Consider the following 20,461-nt stretch of genomic DNA (forward strand, 5'->3'; position numbering starts at 1 on the left):
CTTTGGAGGCATGAACAAAGCTCCCAGAGGAGGGGTGCTAAAGGGTGGGGGTGGGGCGTGGGGGCGTGAAGGTTAGAGAAGACCTTGAATGTCAGGCTAAGCAGTTGGGACTTCACTTCATAGGTAGTAGAGGGCCGTTGAACGTTTTTGAGCTGCCTGAACGATCCAAATTTCCTATAGAAGTTTACAGGACTCCTGAGGATGGGCTCTGCCTAACCCTCACTCCCCCGAGAATAATCTCCTTCCGTCTCTCACACTCAGCTGCAGCCAGCACTGAACTTAATGCCATACTCTGAAACGTCCTTCAGAGTCTCTGTACTCCTGGCTACGTTCTTTCCTCATACCGGGTATCAATGTTAACAAACATCACTCCCTCTAAGAAGCCTTGCGGACACCGCCCCTTTCCCCCAAGCCTGGCCAGAGGCCCCTTTTCAAGGCTCCCACGCTTGCTGTGTCTCCCCATGAGATCCCGGCTCTGTGCTGTCGTTATTCATGTGTGTGAATTCTCTGCTAGACTGTGATTCTGTTGAGGCTAGGGGCGGTATCTTGTCCATCAGTGTCGCTAAGAGCCAGCATAAGACAGTAATGTGGGATGGATGCGGCCCAGCAGATTACTCGGGTTCTTCCCCTTTCTCTGCCAGGGAGTCTTTTGAGGACAATGGAAAATCACAGGTGTCAACAGGTGCAGGCTGGTAGGGAATGTCCCCTTAACTTGAATGATCACTCTGTTATTCTTACAGGAAGCAAAGTGTGCAGAAGACACAAAACAAACTCCAACCTCCTCCCACCTCCTTGAGAATAAAGCGAAGCGAGGGCCATTTCTAGGCACGCCTGAGGACTATTTGAGGAGGGTGAGGCGGAGGGTTACGCACAGGTCTACAAGCAAAACCCTCCGCTCGAGAGCAGAAATCGCGGCGGCTCCTCTTCAGGCCACCAGGGGGAGGAATCACACCGCATCCCGGGCCTTGGGCGGGTTCGCACGACCACGCGGGGCTGGGAGGTCGCGTAGAACTCTGGGAGTTGTAGTCTTAGGGTTGTAATGCGCAATCTTGCGCACTGTACATCGGGAGTTGTAGTTCTAGATTGAGGAACGGGAAGTGCTTCCAAGCGTCCATTTTGAGCCCTGGAACTACAACGACCAAAGGGCCACGGGTTCCTGGGCCGTTTCTCATTTCCGTCGAGTTAAACGTCTGGGGCTGCTTCTGAGGAATCAGCTTGACTGGGTAAGTTTGATTGGAGAAAACACCTATATCTCAATTGAGCTTCCTGCAGACTTGTATTCTGGCCCGGTTTGGGGCCTCGGCGTCTCTCAATCATAGGAATTGCACATTAATCTTCGTCCTCTACGTTTCCTATTCAGACGCCTGTAGCCACCCACTCCCTTGACCCTCCCACGGTCGCCTTGCACTTTTAACAGCCAGCGACCCTGGAATCCCCACAGAGCTCCCGTCCCAGGACCCCGCCCCCGCAGCCCCACCTTGGACCCCACACCACAGCCCTACCCTGATTCCTCGGCCCTACCTTCACCCTGCAGCCTCACATCCCTGAACCCCGGGCTTCTTTATGCTCCTCCACCCTTTGTGTACTTTACTCTTCCTCTCAATTTTCTGTTTTTCATGGCGGTGGAAGAAGGGTCCCCATTCCTTCTTTCCGATCCGCGATTACCCTGGACTCGAAGTCAGCCGACCCGGTTCTAGGCCAGCTCTGCCTCTCACCCTCTGTGACCTTGGGCAAATCATACAACTCTGGGACTCAGTTTCTTCCTCTCTAAAACGGAGATGGACTGTTGCTCCATCAGTCTCAGGTGAGGAGTGTTGAGGAGCCAACAAGCTAGTATGTGTGAAGATGCCTTGTAAACTGTAAGACCCTCACAAGAGACAGAGATTATTTTTATCACAAATTATTAATGCTCTGGAACACTCTTATCAGGCCTCTTCTCTAGCTCTGCCACCTTGTTGCTCAATCTCATCCCTCGAGTGCTTGGTGTCTTCATTGTCTACGAGCTGGATGATATTTCCTCACTTCCTCCAGAGACCAAAGGTCAGGCCAATGAGCTTTTAGTCTTCAGAGAGCTTTGTCTGAAAGGAAGCACAAGAGAAGTGCTTATCTTGGACTGTATCTTGAAATATCCAGTGATGAAAGGGTCACACAGCTGGCAGAGCAGCAGTCCTCTGCTCACCAGAAACAGGGTCCCAGCAGGAGAGGACAGCTGCAACCTAAGCCCCATCCATTCCCTCTGGGCTCCTCTGGGCGTGATCAGTAGACACTGGCTTTGGTAGGGGTGTCTGAGGCCTGAAAAGGCTGCTGGGAAAGAATCTGTTTTGCCAAAGGGCTTAATCCAGGAAAAATGAGAGACCTTGGCTAGGAAAGAGAGACATAGCATTGTTAATTAGTTCCTAACATTTTATAAGCACTGAAAATGCACCAGGCCCTAGGCAATATTTTCACTTATGAAGTATCCATTTTACGTATAAGGAACTTGAGAGGCCATGTAGTTAAAATAATTATAGTTGCCTCCTGTGGTTATAGTACCTTCTATCCATCGAGTGCTTTACATGCATTATTTAATCCTCATCAACAATCTCATGAGTAGTTACTATTTCTTTTTTTTTTTTTGAGATGGAGTCTCGCTCTGTCGCCCAGGCTAGAGTGCAGTATCGTGATCTCAGCTCACTGCAAGCTCCGCCTCCCGGGTTCATGCCATTCTCCTGCCTCAGCCTCCCAAGTAGCTGGGACTACAGGCGCCCGCCACCAGGCCCAGCTAATATTTTGTATTTTTTTTAGTAGAGACGGGGTTTCACCGTGTTAGCCAGGATGGTCTCGATCTCCTGACCTCCTGATCTGCCCGCCTCGGCCTCCCAAAGTGCTGGGATTACAGGTATGAGCCACCGCGCCCGGCCCATAGTTACTATTTCTTTTTGAGACAAGACCTCGCTCTGTCACCCAGGCTGAAGTGCAGTGGCACAGTCTTGGTTCACTGTGGCCTCCAGCTCCCAAGCCCCAGCAATCTTCCTACCTCAGCCTCCTGAGTAACTGGGACTACAGTTGCATACCACCACATCCAGCTCATATTTTTTTTTTAATTTTTTATAGAGACGATTTTGCCATGTTGCCCAGGCTGGTCTTGAACTCCTGGGCTCAAGCAGTCCTTCCCACTTGATCTCCCAAAGTGCTGGGATTATGGGCATGAGCCACCGTGTCTGGCCGTAGTTATTATTTCTGTTGTGAGAATAAATTATCAGAAGCTTAGAGTTTGAGGAACTTGTTCAAGATCACACAGCTAATAAGTGACAGGGGTAGAATTCAGAGTCATCAAAACCTTTTTCCCCCATTATTCCAAATAGCCTTATTTTTAGATCAAAAACAAAGATTAAAGAAGACTTGAGATGGATTTAAATCAAAGCCAAATGAAGGAACATTTATTGAGTCCCAACTATGTGGGGAAAGCATGCAGATAGACAGTTTGGTCTACAAAAAAATATAAAACCCAGTCTTCACCCCCGGAGTAGATCTGAAGAGATGAGGCATAAGTGTGCCAAAAATTAAATAGTATTCACTGGATAAATTAATTATTGAGACCAGCTATATGCAGGGCACTACATTAAGTCTAGTGATAGGAACATGCTTCTGGGTGGCCATGGTGATTATAGCAAGTGAAATCGTAGTCGTGAAAATGGTGGACCAGAACACAGTATACACTCAGTAAGCATCTGCTGCATGCATACATGTCTGAATGAAAGCAAAATTCATCCGGAGACATTTCTAATCAAAGTCCAGACCAGAGGTTCTCAAACTTTGCTGATCAGAAACACCTGGGAAGCTTTTACAAACGAATTGATCCCTAAAATAGGGGCCCCAGAATACACATTTTTGAAAAGCTTCCCAGGTGATTGTGACAATAGGTTCAGGAACCTAAGATCTAGATTCTCCATGGACCACTGTTGCAGGCAAGTCACTGGTTGAAAACTGCTAGAATAGATGTTAATCGAAGAGCTGCGCTAAGGTAGTCTAAGATTGGTTACCAGATAATGGATGTGGACAGTGATCAGAGATGACAGGAGGAAAGGTTGGAAGGACCTGGGAAAGCTTCACAGAGCACTAGAGATTTCACTGGGCCTCAGTGGATGGAGAGGCTTCTGGACAGGTACCACCATGAACTATTTAGACAAAGTGAGCAAAAGAAGGTAGAGACACATAGACTGATTTCCTTGGAAAATTCCGTGACTTTTATTAGAAATGACTCTGGATGCTTTGTGTGAATGTCTCTTTGGCAAAATTTGCAACTCAGATTGGATTTTTCCATCTCTCCATCCTATTTGGACATCAGTCAATGTGAGTCTAGGAAATAAAGATTCATTTGCGTGTTAGCTTCACTCTGGCCAATTAGCTTCTGTAATTTTTATTTCCAAACAATTTAGTTGATGATCTTCCCAGAAACTTTCCAGGGGCACCAGAGTTCTGCTCTCTTCTGTTTGGCCATTTCCAAGTCTCCTTATCCTGATTCCTGTCCCAAGTGCTATTCTCTATGCAGAGTGAGACAAAAATCTGTTCCCATAAGAAGCTTAAGGACTATTGTCCTGGTTCCCCAGTCTTAAAACCTGACTTATTGGCTCTTGACTCCCCAGATTCACTCAGTGGCCAAACCCTAGTGTTTCTACTTTTCACTCAATCAGCACATTTCTTGGATGCTTCCTAAGAGTCAGGTACCACACCAGGTGCTTTGAATGCATTATTTCATTTTATTTCCACAGCAACCCTGTGAGGATGGATAGTGTTCCCATTGTACAGATGGGGAATCAAGCTTAGAGAGATAAGATAACTTGCATAAGATAAGAAAGCTAGGCAGGGCTGGCACGGTGGCACACTCCTGTAATCCCAAGCACTTTGGGAGGCTAAGGCGGGAGGATCACTTGAGCCCAAGAGGTTGAGACCAGCCTGGGCAACATGATGAAACTCCATCTCTACAAATAAATACAAAAATTAGCCGGGTGTGATGGCAAATGCCTATAGTCCCAGCCACCCAGGAGGCTGAGGTGGGAGGATCACTTGAGCTGGGAGGGTGACGCCACAGTGAGCCACTGCACTCCAGCCTGGGAGACAGAGCAAGACCCTGTGTCAAAAAAAAAAAAAAAAAAAGCTAGGCACCAAACGAGCTGGGCCTCCAATGTGGTTCTTTCAGACTATCTCTCATGGACATGACTTCATTTCCAGAGTAGATTCCAACTTTTTAGCTTAGCACTTGAGGGACTGCTCCTCCCCAAATCTGGTCACAACTTTCTCTTCTCACCTTGCATTGTTTCTCACACAAGCTTCCTTCTTACCGTGCCTTTGCTCGCTCTCTCCTGCTTGCAAGAGCCTTTCCCATCTTCCCCTGCTGTCTACTTCCAAGCTAAAGGAGCACTGTTTCTTCTCAGAACTCCTGTGGTCTTTTATCTGCCTCTCTTTTATGACAGTTGAACTTGCAGCTGCTTCATTGTCATGTGAGTGACATGTGTCTTGTGGCCCCAGCAGTAGGTCTTTCATGTGCAGACCTTAACAACAAGCAATGGGGAAAGGTCAGGGTCTGAGGCTAAGCAGAGCTCATCCCCCTTCACTCTGGCTGAACAATGCATTGACATCAGGAGCTTAGCTTCTTTTTCAAGAGAATTGGGTTTGTTTTTTAAATTTGCTAAAAAGAAACAAAATGAAGATGCTATCTGTAGTAGAAAGAAAATAATTTCTTATCTTTCAAAGTTAAATAGAATGATGTTAGGATTGTTGAGACCAGACAAGTGGCAGCTGATAACCAGGAGACTGTGTGTTGTTATCATCGTTCTGCTTGTGACTCTGAGCAGCTCACTTAATCTCTCCGGACCTTGGTGTCTTCCCTGGTAAAGCACGTGTATGTACGTGGAGAAGGGGAAAACGATTGTGGGGAGGATTGACAGAAATGCTCTCTTAGGTCTCTTCTTACCCAGACATGCTTTGACTGGAACTCCTGAATCTCTCCCAAAGCATCTTAAAAGAAGCAGAATAATTTAATCATTAACATGTGGACCCCAGACTCAGTGTGTATCCATTTAGATGCTTTTGGTTGCAACCAAAAGAAATCTAACTTCAGTTGGTTTAAACAAGAAAGGGAACTTACTGACTCATGTAACTAGAAAGTCTAGGAGTGGGTCAGGTTTCAGGTATGGTCTAATCTGTGGATTCTTAATGTCTTCACAAATGGGCCTCTATTTCTCTGTGATTCTTCTGGTTTTGCCATCCACCATGGGTATCTTCATCCTCAAGGTGGCAAAAGTGGCTGCTGTGGTTCAAGGCCACTTGACAGGTGACATCTGCACATCACACTAGTTCAAAACAGGAAATAACTTTTATCCCCTCAACCATCATACCAAAGTCCCGGGTTTTACTCCTATTGGACCAACCTAATGCCATACGCGCACTCTTCATCCAAATACTGACCAGAGAATAAGAAGGACTGATTGGCTCTGGTTAATTAAGGCTCAACTCTGGAGGTTAAGGAGGGGTTAGCCCCACCCAAATCACAAGGCAAGGGATACTGGGAAGTTTGACGTTCTCATGTTACGACGACATTGCCCATGATCGAATTCTGGCTCTGCTTGCCATGTGTTATTGGGTAACTTGCCTTTGTCAGGCATCCGTTTCCTCTCTGTAAAATGAGATAATAATACGCATCTCAGAGGACTGTTGAAGTAATTAAATAAAATAATATGTGAAAAGCACTAAACATAGCTCCTGGCACAGAGTAAGTATGACGATGATGATGGTGTTGGAGATGGTGAAACTGAAGAGGGTTGGGGAACACTACTGGCCCCAGTTTAGGAAGCAGCTGAGCCGTAGGAATGTTATCTAGTCAGGAGCGTGCACCCCTGTCACGCTGAAAGCTTCTGTTTGATCTACTGCCCACATCATATTTTTCCCTACCTCTGCTTTTTTTCCTCTTAGGTTTTTTTCTATAAGTGCTTTCTTCCTCCTCCCCTGCCTCTCAGCTTCCTCATCTTTAAAGGCCCAGCATAAGTGCTACCCCATATTCACAAGTTTAAAGCTGGGTGTGGTGGCTCTTACCTATAATCCCAGCTACTTGGGAGGCCTAGGCAGGAGGATTGTTTGAGCCCAGGAGTTTGAAACCAGCCTGGAGAACATAGCAAGACCCTGTCTCTCAAAAAATCAAACAGTTTTAAGAAAAAGCTTAGTTCAGTGACTTTTCATCTGTATAACTGAATCTCCCCCTGAGCAGGATCAGTAATGGTTAAGAACTTAGCTTCCGGATTAGGCAGAGATGGGTTTGCCACTGGGTAACTTGGGAAGGTTATTCAACTTCTTTATGCCTTAGTTTCCTCATCTGTAAAACAGGGTCTTTTGTTTGTTTGTTTGTTTTTTGAGACAGGGTCTCACTTTGTCACCCAGGCTGGAGTGCAGTGGTACAATCTCGGCTCACTGCAACCTCCGCCTCCCAGATTCAAGCGATTCTCCTGTCTCAGCTTCCTGAGTAGCTGGGACTATAGGTGCCCGCCACTGCACCTGGCTAATTTTTGTATTTTTAGTAGAGATGGGGTTTCACCATGTTGGCCAGGCTGGTCTTGAACTCCTGACCTCAGGTGATCTGCCCACCTCGGCCTCCCAAAGTGCTGGGATTACAGGCGTGAGCCACCGCGCCTGGCCAAAACAAGGTCTTAATAGTACCTACCTCAGGCTGGGCGTGGTGTCTCACGCCTGTAATCCCAGCAATTTGGGAGGCCAAGGTGGGTAGATCACGAGGTCAGGAGATCAAGACCATCCTGGCCAACATGGCGAAACCCTGTCTCTACTAAAAATTAAAGAAAAAATTAGCTGGGCATGATGGCACGTACCTGTAATCCCAGCTACTCAGGAGGCTGAGGCAGGAGAATTGCTTGAACCAGGGAGTCGGAGGTTGCAGCGAGCAAGATCATGCCACTGCACTCCAACCTAGCAACAGAGCGAGACTCCGTCTCAACAAAAAAGTACCTACCTCAGAAAGTGGTTGAGACAATTAAATGATACAATGTATATAATGTCTATAAAGAGGTCCGTACAGTGCTAACCGTAAATAATGGATCTTAGTGGTTACTGTTAGCCTCAGGAGAGCAAGGTCTGTGTGACAGTCTCTGCAGCAGTTGCTGCTGTGCCGCGCACATAGTAGCTGCTGGATGAACATTTGTTAATGGGCTGTGAGGAGTATGGATGGCTCTCTTTCCTCTTCACAGCCATCTCCTCACCCTAGCAAAATAAAAAACAACCCCCAACCTTGGCAAAGGCAATGTAGCAAAGTAGTAGGTACAAGATTTAATGAGTGACGGCAGGGAGGATGAGGTGCTAAGGAGGGGTAGACAGGGTAACAGATAACACATTTCAGCAACAGGAAGCCAAGAGGAAACCAGCAAGCGGCTGCTGTTCTGTGTTCCCCCATCCAGCCAGCAAGTTCAGCTCCGGCAAGTCATTTGATTCACCCGGTGATGAAATGGGGGTCAACCAGTCTGTGGGCTTTCCACCTGTCACAGGACCCCACCTCGTAGGCTGTGGGGATGTGATGGAGGGTCAGAATCTCCAGGTAAGTGTCCCCAGCTCCCTTTCTTCTGTTTGCACTGCTTCTGCCGGCACCGTGACTTACTGATCACAAGTGTGATCCTGCACTCCCATGGTGGGGAAAATGAATTAGAGCGGGTCTGGATTTGGTTATCAAGCCCCCAGGTCTGTCTTCCCTGAGCTTTTTCTTCCTCTTTCCAAACATTAGAAACATCCCAATAGACAGAGATAATGAGTTCATTTTCCACCTAGGAGGAAAGGGAGGACTCTAGCTTTAGAGGCCCCTCGCAGATCCTCTCGCCTTTCTTGAGGGCAGATGCCTGATCTTGGAAGGGTTTTAATCGTATCATAATCCGAGTGTGTGAGAGAAAGAGCCCTGGGCGTGTGCCTTTGGCCTTGGACTCCCTGACCTGGGTAGGGGGACAGCTTCCTTTTCTCTCTCCTGCCTTGATCTGTTTTCCCCTCCTGCTTTGACTTCTGGACTGGTCCTCTATCAGGTCCTAGGACTTTTTAATTAATTAACTTATATATATGTATATATAGTAGAGACGAGGTCTTGCTATGTTGCCCAGGCTGATGTCTAACTCCTGGCCTCAAGCGACTCTCCTACCTCGGCTTCCCAAAGTGCTGGGATTACAGGCATGAGCCACTGTGCCTGGCTTAGTTCCTAGGTCTTTCTCTGCTAGCCCTTGGACTTCCTGTTTCCCTTGAGAGGCACACACTTCCTAGTAACCCCTCACCTACTCCCATGTAAAATGAGTGTGCTGTTGCTTCCCAGGGGCTGTCCTAGCAGAGTGGCCTGGATGAGCTACCAAGGCCACCCTGTTCAGCACAAGAACTAATCTCTAACTCCTGGGGCTCCTCCAGGCCTAGGCTCAGGGCCAGATTTAAATCTTTCATTGTCCCAAGCACTCAAATATTTTTGGTGCCGCCTCCCACAATGTAATTCAAAATACAGTTGGCTATTTGAAATAATGTAAGCTTTACATGTATGCTAAAAATCAAATTGCTTCTTTCCAGATTTCTGAATGTGAAGTTCAGGTATGCTAATTGAAACTTCAGTTTCCCTGTTTTGGTGCCCTGTTTTGCTGGTGCCCCAAACACCTGCTGAGTTCGGCTGTTGGGAAATCCAGCCTGGGCTCCTTGCTCTGAGCAGCTGCTCTTTTCTTTCCTACAGGGGAGCTTCTTTCGACTCTTCTACCCCTGCCAAAAGGCACAGGAGACCATGGAGCAGCCCCTGTGGATTCCCCGCTATGAGTACTGCACTGGCCTGGCTGAGTACCTGCAGTTTAATAAGCGCTGGGGGGGCTTGTTGTTCAACCTGGCTGTGGGTAAGGGCTGGCCTGACCTCTGCATGCTTTCCCAGTTGCTTGGTTATGTTCCTGGGAGATCCCCAGGTGGACGCAGTACCTTATAGCCTGCAGTGTCCAGGCTTTTGTAAGGGGCATCTATTAGCCAGTGTGGTATGGAGAGTTGGGAGAGAATTACATATGAAAGAGCTTTGGTGACTGAGTTAGACTTTCCTGGATTCAAATCCAGACTTTATAATTTACTAGCCATGAGGTTTGGGCAAGTTACTGAACCTGTGTAAATACGTGCCTTTGGGGGTTTGTAGTACGGGATGTACGTAAAGCCTCTAATGCAGTGCTTGGCACATATAATGTGTTCCATAAATGGCACCGATTGCTCATTTATTCAGCATGTATTAATTCCTACTCTGTGCCAGCTATTGTGTGTATCGAAGAAAGATTCTTAACTATCAAGGAGCATACAGTCTTCTGCAGTTTTCCCTCCAGTCACCCCTCTTCTGAGTAGGGTAACATTGAGTAATCCACTTCCCCCAAAGGTCCCACACCTAGGAATTCCACCCAGTGCCTTGGCATCTCAGCAATTTACCCCAGAGTTCAGTACTGCCACTTTGGACTTAGCTTCCCATTTTCTTTTCTTTTCTTTTTTTTATTTATTTTTTTTGTTTGGTGAGACGGAGTCTTGCTCTTGTTGCCCAGGCTGAATTGCAATGGCACAATCTCAGCTCACTGCAACCTCCGCCTCCCGGGTTCAAGTGATTCTCCTGCCTCAGCCTCCCAAGTAGCTGGGATTATAGGAGCCCACCACCACGCCCAGCTAATTTTTGTATTTTTAGTAGAGATGGGGTTTCACTTGGCCAGGCTGGTCTCGACCTCATGATCCACCCACCTTGGCCTCCCAAAGTGCTGGGAATACAGGCGAGAGCCACTGCACCTGGCTTAGCTTCCCATTTTCTATTGTGTTCACTCTTCCTAGGGAAGAAAGAGAGAAGAAATAGGTGATTAACTGCCCTGAGCTGCTCAGGGGCCGATGGTGGTTCTCCAGAGGGGAGAAACACATGTTCCTACCCATACCTATACTCAGGCTGCCCTTGGGATAACAGCTTTGGGGCAGCCAGATATTCTATAGCCCATGTCTCTGCTAGGATCTTGTCGCCTGCCTGTTAGCTGGAATGGCCCCTTTAAGACAAAGGACTCTGGATACCCCTTGATCATCTTCTCCCATGGCCTAGGAGCCTTCAGGTAAGAGCTTCTTTCCCCTAGACCTTGCTATACTCCTTGCCTGGTGACAGCTGCTGAGTCTTAGCTTATTCTCAAAGGGCAAAAAAAAAGACATTTCCATCTGCTAGCTGTCTTATCTCCCATCTGCTTTGTCCCATAGCATTGGGTTCACCTTCTCCAGAAGGCCTTTTTCAAGTTCTTTTCACCTTGTGGAGCCTTTCAGCAGCCTTCATATGCTTTACTTCTCATGGTCCAGCATTTATATAAATATACACTTTTAGCTTTCCTCCTATGTGATAGCCCAGAAATGCTAGAAGGAGCGTGAGCTTTGTGATCTGAGCATCATTTATTTATCTATTTTATTTTTATTTTTTTCAGACAGGGTCTCATTCTGTTGCCCAGGCTGGAGTGCAGTGGCGTGATCGCAGCTCACTGCAGCCTCAACCTCTTGGGCTCAAGCAATGCTCCTGCCTCAGTCACCAAGTAGCTGGCACGTACCACCACGCCTGGCTATTTTTAAAATTTTTTTTTTTTTTTTTTTGCAGGGATGAGATCTCACTGTGTTGCCCATGCTGATCTCGAATTCCTGAGCTCAAGCCATGCTCCCGTTCCAGCCTTCCAAAAGTGCTGAGATTATAGGCATGAGCCATTGTGCCCCACCGAGAGTCATTTATTTAACATGAGGGTTCACTCTGTGTGTAGCATTGGCGTAGTAGCGAATAAGACAGACTTGCTCCCTGCGTTTGTGGAGCCAGAAGCCTCGGCCTCCCAAAGTGCTGGGATTACAGGCGTGAGCCACTGCGCCCGGCCCCATGTGTTCTTATTTAAGCTTGTGAATGTTCTGTCTGTCTGTTCATCAACATATATGTCTAGTTTAGGTCCCAGAATGTTGCACATCTCAAAGGCATCTGTTTTTGCCTCCCAGCCCCCAAACAATGGTCCACACTGTAGCCATGGAGATCTTTTTTTTTTTTTTTTTCTGAGACGGAGTCTCGATCAGTCGCCCAGGCTGGAGTGCAGTGGCGTGATCTCAGCTCACTGCAACCTCTGCCTTCTGGGTTCAAGCGATTCTTCTGCCTCAGCCTCCGAGTAGCTGGGATTACAGGCACCCACCACCATATCCAGCTAATTTTTGTAGAGACAGGGCTTCACCATGTTAGCCAGGCTGGTCTTAAACTCCTGACCTCAGGCAATCCACCTGCCTCAGCCTCCCAAAGTGCTAGGATTACAGGCATGAGCCACCGCGCCTGTCAGGGAGATCTATTTTAAAACGAAATATGATCTTGTCATTCCAGCACTCAAAGCAGTGCCCAGCATATAACAGGTACTCAATACATATTTGTTGAGTGAATGAATGAATGTTTTTTCCCCACTTAAAAATTTTTGGCCAGGCACGGTGGCTCACGCCTGTAATCCCAGCACTTTGGGAGGCTGAGGTGAGTGGATCACCTGAGGTTGGGAGTTCGAGACTAGCCTGACCAACATGGAGAAACCCTGTCTACTAAAAATACAAGAAATTAGCCAGGTGTGGTGGTGCATGCCTGTAATCCCAGCTACTTGGGAGGCTGAGGTAGGAGAATTGCTTGAACCTAGGAGGTGGAGGTTGCAGTGAGCCAAGATCGTGCCATTGCACTCCAGCCTCGGCAATAAGAGCAAAACTCTATCTCAAAAAAAAAAAAAAAAAAAAAATTTAAAAGCTCTTTGAACTTAATTCAGTTCTTTTCATGGTCTTACCTCGATGCAAGTCCAAGACAAAGTTTCCAGGCCTGTTCCTTGCTGTTTGCCCCAGTGTAGCTCTCCAGACAAAATGGCCTTCTTTCACTTACTGAAAGGCACTGGGTTATTTCCTGCCTCGCTGTCTTCATCTGTGCTGTGCTTTGTGGCTGACTCTTTTTGCCTGGACTATTCACCGTTCTGCTCTTCTCTTCCTCTTCCCCCTCTCCGTCTTTTCCTGCTAATGCCAGATTACCTTAAAGATCTTAGTTTGGATGTCATTGTCCTAGGGACACCCATCTTGACACTTATATTAGGTTAATTTTTCCAGAATGTGCTTTCATAAGACAATCTATACTTCTCAGCATTTAACATAATTGTAATGAATTAATTACTTGTGTAATTATTCTTTAATGCCTGTCTTCTTCACTAGATTGTAAGCCTTCTGAAGGCAGAGACCACATCTGTCTTCTATTGCTCTGGCTTCTAGGACAGTGCCTGGAAAGTAGTTGTTTACCCATAAGTATTTATTTGAATGAATACAAGGGCTGTGCTGTGCTAGGTTCTTATTAATTCAGCAGACATCTGTGGAGCACCTGCTCTGTGCCAGCCCCTTGGCATGAGAGGAAGGTGGGACATACCAAGATTAACAAATCGAGGAAATCGCATCTGCTAGAGGAGTAGGAACATAGACTCCTGTAACTGTAGCCCATGGCAGGAAGTGGAGAGTAAACATGGAGATGAGGTTAGAAAGGCAAGTAGGTGGTTTTTGATGCTGCTTTTTTGTTCAATAAATTGAGTACCTGCTGTGTGCCGAGGCTGGGCATTCAGTAGTGAAGACGAGAGAGTTCCTACCTTCAGGAAGATTATAGTCTAGCAGGGAAAAGAAGCAAAGATACCTTTTCCTTCTAGGCCAACAGGTATTTATGGAGAGAGTAGATGAGCACTTCGGAGGTGGTCCTTTTGGTCTAAGAATCTGTATTGAGACTTCACACTTCATTAGACCTGGGCAAGTCAGTTGTAAATACTCTCATTAACCAGAGTGAAATTCCAAGGAAAAAGGAAGGAAGGATAAGGAACATTGTTTCCTCTCATTGCATCTGTGGTTAATTCAGGCTCTGAAATCCTTCCCATGGGTCATGGACCTATGGTTTCCTATCCTAAGTTGGAATATGTGCAGTTAAATACCTAACCATTTTCAGTGTGCCATTGTCTCATTTGATTCCTACATAGCCCTGTGAGGTGCACAGGCAGGAATGCCTATTTTTCAGCTGGACAAACAGGCTCTTGGAGGCAGACTTGCCCAAGGTGACACAGTTTGAACTGGGAAGGGATCAGAAATCTCTCTGGCTGGCAGGGTGCCATGGCTCATGCCTGTAATCCCAGCACTTTGGGAGGCCGAGGTGGGTGGATCACAAGGTCAGGAGTTTGAGACCAGCCTGACCAACATGGTGAAACCCCACCTCTACTAAAAATACAAAAAAAAATTAGCCGGGCATGGTGGTGCACGCCTGTAATCCCAGCTACTTAGGAGGCTGAGGCAGGAGAATCCCTTGACCCCGGGGGGCAGAGGTTGCAGTGAGCCAAGATAGTCCCATTGTACTCCAGCCTGGGCAACAGAGTGAGACTCCGTCTCAAAAAAAAAAAAAAAAAGAAAAAAGAAATATTTCTGTCTCTGAAGTCCAGTTCACTGCCTTCCCTAGAAAAGTGGGAGAAGGTGAAAAGGAACTTAAGAACCTGATCTCCCTGTATCAATTAGAAATTGGGCAAGTTGTCTTTAACAGAAAACTCAAATAATAGTGACTTAAATATGGTAATGTTTATTTCTCTCTCAAGTGAAAGGAAGCCAGAGGTAGGCAGTTAAGGTTGATATGGTAATTCCACAACATGGCTGCTAGCAGAGCATTGTTGGAATGAGGGTGAAGGCTGGGCTGTTCTTTTGATCCCTTTTCCTTGTTCCCTTTTGAATCTCCAGGACTTTGTATTCAGCCTTCTGCATGGAGCTGGCCTCACGTGGCTTTGTGGTTGCTGTGCCAGAGCACAGGTGAGGGATGAGCCGCCATGGATTGGGTGCCTGCAGTGAGCTAGGATATAGGCTAGTCCCCTATCAATGTACTACTTCTAACCCTCTCAACAACCATGGAAGCCAGCATTATACCCCTTTTAAAGAAGAGAAAACCAAGGTTTAAAGATGTTAAATAATTTCCCAAAAGTGACATAGCTGAGTTGGAATTCAAACCCAGGTCTGTCTCTAAAATCCGTATTTTTTCCACTTCCCTATGCATGCCCCAGATCTCCTTCCCTACTAGCCAAAGGGTGATCTAGAGCCTCCTGGATGAAAGGGAGGCTTTGGTAAAGGGGAAAAATAAACTCAAGGATGTTTTCTGGTTTCTCTCTGATGATGTGTGTATTTCAGGGACCGGTCAGCGGCAACCACCTATTTCTGCAAGCAGGCTCCAGAAGAGAACCAGCCCACCAATGAATCGCTGGAGGAGGAATGGATCCCTTTCCGTCGAGTGGAGGAAGGGGAGAAGGAATTTCATGTTCGGAATCCCCAGGTAAGTTTGTGCCAGTTGGGGAGAGAGAGTTAATGAGCCTGTCCTCTCCCTACTATATTTGATAGCAAGACTTTTAGTTAACCCTCTCTTGAAATATCAGTCATAGTGGGTCTGAGTTTGCCACATCAGTGGAAATACATAGGATATTAATCAGGACTCTTGCAATTGCTGTGACAGAAACCCAACTTAGGCTTACTTAGGCAAAAAAGGTAATGATGGGCTCATATAAGTAGACTGTAGGAAGAGCAGGACAATTGGAACTAGACTTAAATGCTGTCAGGATTTGTTCTTCATCCTCATTTCTGTATCTTGGTTGGTGGGTCTCATCTTCAAACTGGCCCACTTTCCAAGATTAGAACCATAAGTGGTTTTTTTTTTTTTTTTTTTTTTTTGAGACAGTATCTTGCTCTGTCACCCAGATTGGAGTGCAGTGGCATGATCACAGCTCACTGCAGTCTCAATCTTCTGGGCTCAAGAGATCTTCCTACCTCAGCGTCCTGAGTAGCTGGGACTACAGGCATGTACCACTATGCCCAGCTACTTTATTTTTATTTTTATTTTTTTGAGACAGAGTCTCACTCTATCACCCAGGCTAGAGTGCAGTGGCACCAACACGGCTCAATGGCAACCTCAATCTCCTAGGCTCAAGTGACCCTTCTACCTCAGCCTCCTGAGTAGCTGGGACTATAGGCACACACCACCACACAATTTTTTTTTTTTAGTAGAGACGGGGTCTTGCTATGTTGCCCAGGCTGGTCTCAAACTCCTGAGCTCAAGCGATCCTCCCACTGTGGCCTCCCAAAGTGCTGGGGATATAGGTGTGAGCCACGGCACCCAGTCAGAACCACAGCTCTTGATGGCTCTGACCTTGTGTGTGTTCAGCCTTGTCACCTATGAGAATAGGACTGTGTTTGAGTTGCTCCCTGAGTCCCCTACCCTGGTGCCAAACTGCAGTTTGAAAAGTCCTGGAGAGGGATTCCAGGCCTGGGGAGAAGTAACAAAAAATGGGAAGTTCCCACCAGAAATACATTGTTAGAATGGGGGTAGGAAGGCCATCCTCAAAAGGCAGGGTTAACAGAAGAAGGAAAGGGGGTAAGTGCTTGAGAGACAAAAACAATAGATGTCTGATGTAAATGGGCAGTGGAATCCAGTACTGGTTTGCTAATAACAGCACTCTTAATTCCTTTTGTTTTTAAAATGCTTTCATGTACATCATCTCATTGGATCCTTCTGACAGCCCTGTGGTTAGGTAGTTAGAGTCAGAACAACAGGGCTGAGTCTGTTATGCTGTTAGACAGTGCTTATGTGAGCTGCAAGGTAGCTGAGCCTTTCTGGGGACGTAGCGCCCAAGGTGCTTGCTGAGGCATGGGTGGGTAGACTATCTGTGCATTCTTCCTTGGCTCTGTGCGTGAGGGAGATTCTCGCTGGACAGTTGTGGAGTGTTTCATTCCCACTGGGACTGTCTCTGTTGCAGGTGCATCAGCGGGTAAGCGAGTGTTTACGGGTGTTGAAGATCCTGCAAGAGGTCACTGCTGGGCAGACTGTCTTCAACATCTTGCCTGGTGGCTTGGATCTGATGACTTTGAAGGTATGGAAGCAATTGGTATGACCTAGAGCCCAGTATTCAGGGCTTTCTCAGTTACAAGAGCTCAGTATTCAGGGCTTTCTTGGTTACAAGTAACAGAAACCTAACTAACTGGTATAAACCAAAAGAGAATTGATTGGCCCATATAACTATCAAGAAGAGCAAAGGCCAACTTTAGGCCAGTATAGTTAGACCCGGGGTCTCAGACATTATCTTCAAAGCCCTGGCACTCTTCTCTCCCCTCTCCTGGCTTGGTTTCTCTGTGTATATGTGGTTTTCTCACCAGACTCTCTCCTTTAGGCAAGAAAGGTGGTCGCTAGCAGTTCAAGCCTGCACACCAACTTACAGCTCCAGTTTTTTTGCTTTTTTTTTTTTAAGACAAAGTCTCACTCTTGTCCGCAGGCTGGAGTGCAATGGCACAATCTTGGCTTACTGCAACCTCCACCTCCCGGGTTTAAGCAATTCTCCTGCCTCAGCCTCCTGAGTCACTGGGATTACAGGCGCCTGCCACTATGCCTGGCTAATTTTTGTATTTTTACTAGAGACGGGGTTTCACCATGTTGGCCAGGCTGGTCTCGAACTCCTGATCTCAGGTGATCTGCCCATCTCGGCCTCCCTAAGTGCTGGGATTACAGGTGTGAACCACCACACCCGGCCAGCTCCAGGTTTACAAAGAAAAGAGACTGTCTTAGCTTCCACTAATCTGGGAAAGCTGTGACCCTACGTGGGTCTCATGCCCCTCTGGGCCAGTCCCTGTGTCAGAGGGAGAGGGTATTCCGATTGGCCTGCCTAGGTTACATTCCCACTTCTGGGTCAGGTGACTGACCACCCACAGGGCCAGATGGATGGCGGGGAGAAGATTCAGGCTACTGAGCAGCAAACAACCTGTGTCCACTGCAGGCTCAGTCCTTCCTTTGAGGGAATCCCAAGAACCCTCCTGGGAGGGTATAAAACCATCCTGGCCATGGAATTTAGTGCTTATGAAGATACATTCTTCATGCCCCACCCCCACCCAATCTTTTTTTCTCCATAATTTCAGAAGTCATTCAGGCTCTATTCAGAGAACCAAGAAATTTCACGAAAGCATGAAGAAAAATGAAAAACCTTTTTCGATATTTTGATATTTGTCCTTCCAGTTATTTTTACATGTATTAATATGTGTATATTTTTTTACACAATTATGTTATCATTTAATACAAGCTGTTTTGTGGCCTTATTTTCATTTAGCAAGACAGTATGAGTATCTTCTTATGCCAATTAATATTATTCTATGGCGTGATTTAAAAAAAAATTTTTTAGAGACAGGGTCTTGCTATCTGCCCAGGCTGTACTCAAACTCTTAGGCTTAAGCAATCCTCCTGTATAGCTTGACTTTTATTATTTATTTTTATTTATTTATTTTTTTGAGACAGGGCCTCACTCTGTCACCCAGGCTGAGGTACAGTGGTGTGATCACCACTCACTGTAGCTACCTCAGCCTTCCAAGTAGCTGGGACTCCAGGTGTGTGCCACCATGCCCAGCTAATTTTTTGTATTTTGTAGAGATGGGGTTTCACCATGTTTCCCAGGCTGATCTCAAACTCCTGGGCCCAGGCAATCCACCTGCCTTGGCCTCACAAAGTGTTGGGATTACAGGTGTGAGCCACTGCACCCAACTGCTTGATTTTTAATAACCATATCATATTGTATTGTATGAATAAGAAGGGTGTGTGTATGTGCATATGTGTATATATGTATAAATATATATAAATAAATATATATATAATATATATATGTATAAAAATATGGCCCAGCACGGTGGCTCATACCTGTAACCCCAGCATTTTGGGAGGCCGAGGTGGGCAGATCACAAGGTCAAGAGATTGAGACCATCCTGGCCAACATGGCGAAACCCCGTCTCTACTAAAAATACAAAAATTAGCTGGGCGTATAGTCCTGGCTACTCGGGAGGCTGAGGCAGGAGAATCACTTGAACCCGAGAGGCAGAGGTTGCAGTGAGCCAAGATTGCGCCATTGCACTCCAGCCTGGTGACGGAACAAGACTCCATCTCAAAAAAAAAACTTATATATTTACAATTACTGCTTTATGAGACTTGCTATTTCAAGAGCTCCTCCCACAAACTTATGCAGTAAGCATTCGTACCTCTTTATATAAAAAGAAACTAAGGATCAAAAAGGGTAAGTACCCAAGATTACCCAGCTAAGTAAGTGGTAGAGTCAAACATGAAATTGGGGCTTTTTGATTCTACAGCCTAAGCTGTGTGCCCCAAACCTTCTTCAGAACATATATTTTAAAGGCTTTGGTAATATCCTCCAGGGAGAAGCAATCTGCCTGCATGCCCAGTAGGTAAGGCAGACCCTGGAATCTAGAGTGCTTCACCAACTACAATGTTTGTATCATCAACCGCCACGAGACTCAGAGGTACCCTGGGCACTGAGGTCCAGGCCTGTATGCCTGAGAAAGGCACTGGGAAACCAGGCTCACGCCTGTAATCCCAACAGTTTGGGAGGCTGAGTCAGGTGGATCACTTGAGCCCAGGAGTTCGATACCAGCCTGGCCAACATGGCGAAACCCCATCTCTACTAAAAATACAAAATTCAGGCCAAGTGTGGTGGCTCACGCCTATAATCCCAGCACTTTGGGAGGCTGAGGCGGGCGGACCATCTTAGGTCAGGAGTTCGAGACCAGCCTGGCCGACATGGTAAAATCCCATCTCTACTAAAAATACAAAAAAATTAGCTGGGTGTGGTAGCAGACACCTGTGATCCCAGCTACTTGGGAGGCTGAGGCAGGAGAATCACTTGTACCCGGGAGGCAGAGATTGCAGTGAGCCGAGACCGCACCATTGCACTCCAGTCTGGGCAACAAGAGCAAAACTCCATCTCAAAAAAAATACAAAATTTAGCTGGGCGTGGTGACGTGTGCCTATAGTTCCAGGTACTCGGGAAGCTGAAGCACGAGAATCGCTTGACCTTGAGCCTAGGAGGTGGAGGTTGCAGTGAGCCAAGATTGTGCCACTGCACTCCAGCCTCGGTGACAAAGCAAGACTATCTCAAAAAAATAAAATAAAATAAAATAAGGGCATTGGGAAATGGCAGGCTACAGTCCAGTTAGATTAATTAAGAGGGCAGCCTTTTAGGGGAAATACAGCATATAAAAAAAGCTAAGTACATTTTCATCTATCAAATAGAGTAAGATCCAAAAATTGATTACTCACTCTGTTAACAAAGTTGTGGGGAAGTAGATATTCTCCTACATTGCTGGTGAGAATACAAATCGTCCCATGGAGGGCATTTGGCAATTGATATCATCAACAGTACAAATGCATATGTTTCTTTGACCCAGTAATTTCCAGTTTGGGGAATTTATCCTACAAATAAATACCTGCACACATGCAGCATGATAGATGGACAATGTTATTCATTCCAGTGTTTTTTGTTATGGCAAAAGTTTGATAGTAACCTAAACATTCACCAGTGAGGGAACTGGTTTAATTATGGGACAGTGGATGTATTTACTTGGTTAA

At 46.4% G+C, this 20,461-nt stretch overlaps 1 protein-coding gene across 7 annotated transcripts in view; it reads left to right on the forward strand.

Moving 5' to 3' along the window:
* Positions 1-1,086: 1,086 nt before the first annotated feature.
* The window catches only part of PAFAH2 (platelet activating factor acetylhydrolase 2), a 42,011-nt gene continuing 22,636 nt past the window's right edge, over positions 1,087-20,461 (forward strand). For 2 of the 7 annotated variants that reach the window (XR_008516414.2, XM_024238619.3), the window contains exons 1-7: positions 1,257-1,804; positions 8,439-8,575; positions 9,728-9,881; positions 11,003-11,099; positions 14,767-14,835; positions 15,208-15,349; positions 16,824-16,937. Coding sequence is in view for 6 of the 7 variants with exons in the window: in XM_024238619.3 (XP_024094387.2) it covers positions 1,564-1,804; positions 8,439-8,575; positions 9,728-9,881; positions 11,003-11,099; positions 14,767-14,835; positions 15,208-15,349; positions 16,824-16,937 (954 nt within the window). In the remaining variant the exon portion in view is untranslated. Of the gene's footprint in view, positions 1,224-1,252; positions 1,805-8,380; positions 8,576-9,727; positions 9,882-11,002; positions 11,100-14,766; positions 14,836-15,207; positions 15,350-16,823; positions 16,938-20,461 lie in introns of those variants that run through there. The other 5 variants (XM_063714253.1, XM_054539827.2, XM_002811249.6 and 2 more) reach the window with 5 other exon arrangements.

The sequence above is a fragment of the Pongo abelii genome, chromosome 1 (genome assembly GCF_028885655.2).
Source record: "Pongo abelii isolate AG06213 chromosome 1, NHGRI_mPonAbe1-v2.0_pri, whole genome shotgun sequence".
In the NCBI taxonomy this organism is placed as follows: Eukaryota; Metazoa; Chordata; class Mammalia; order Primates; family Hominidae; genus Pongo; species Pongo abelii.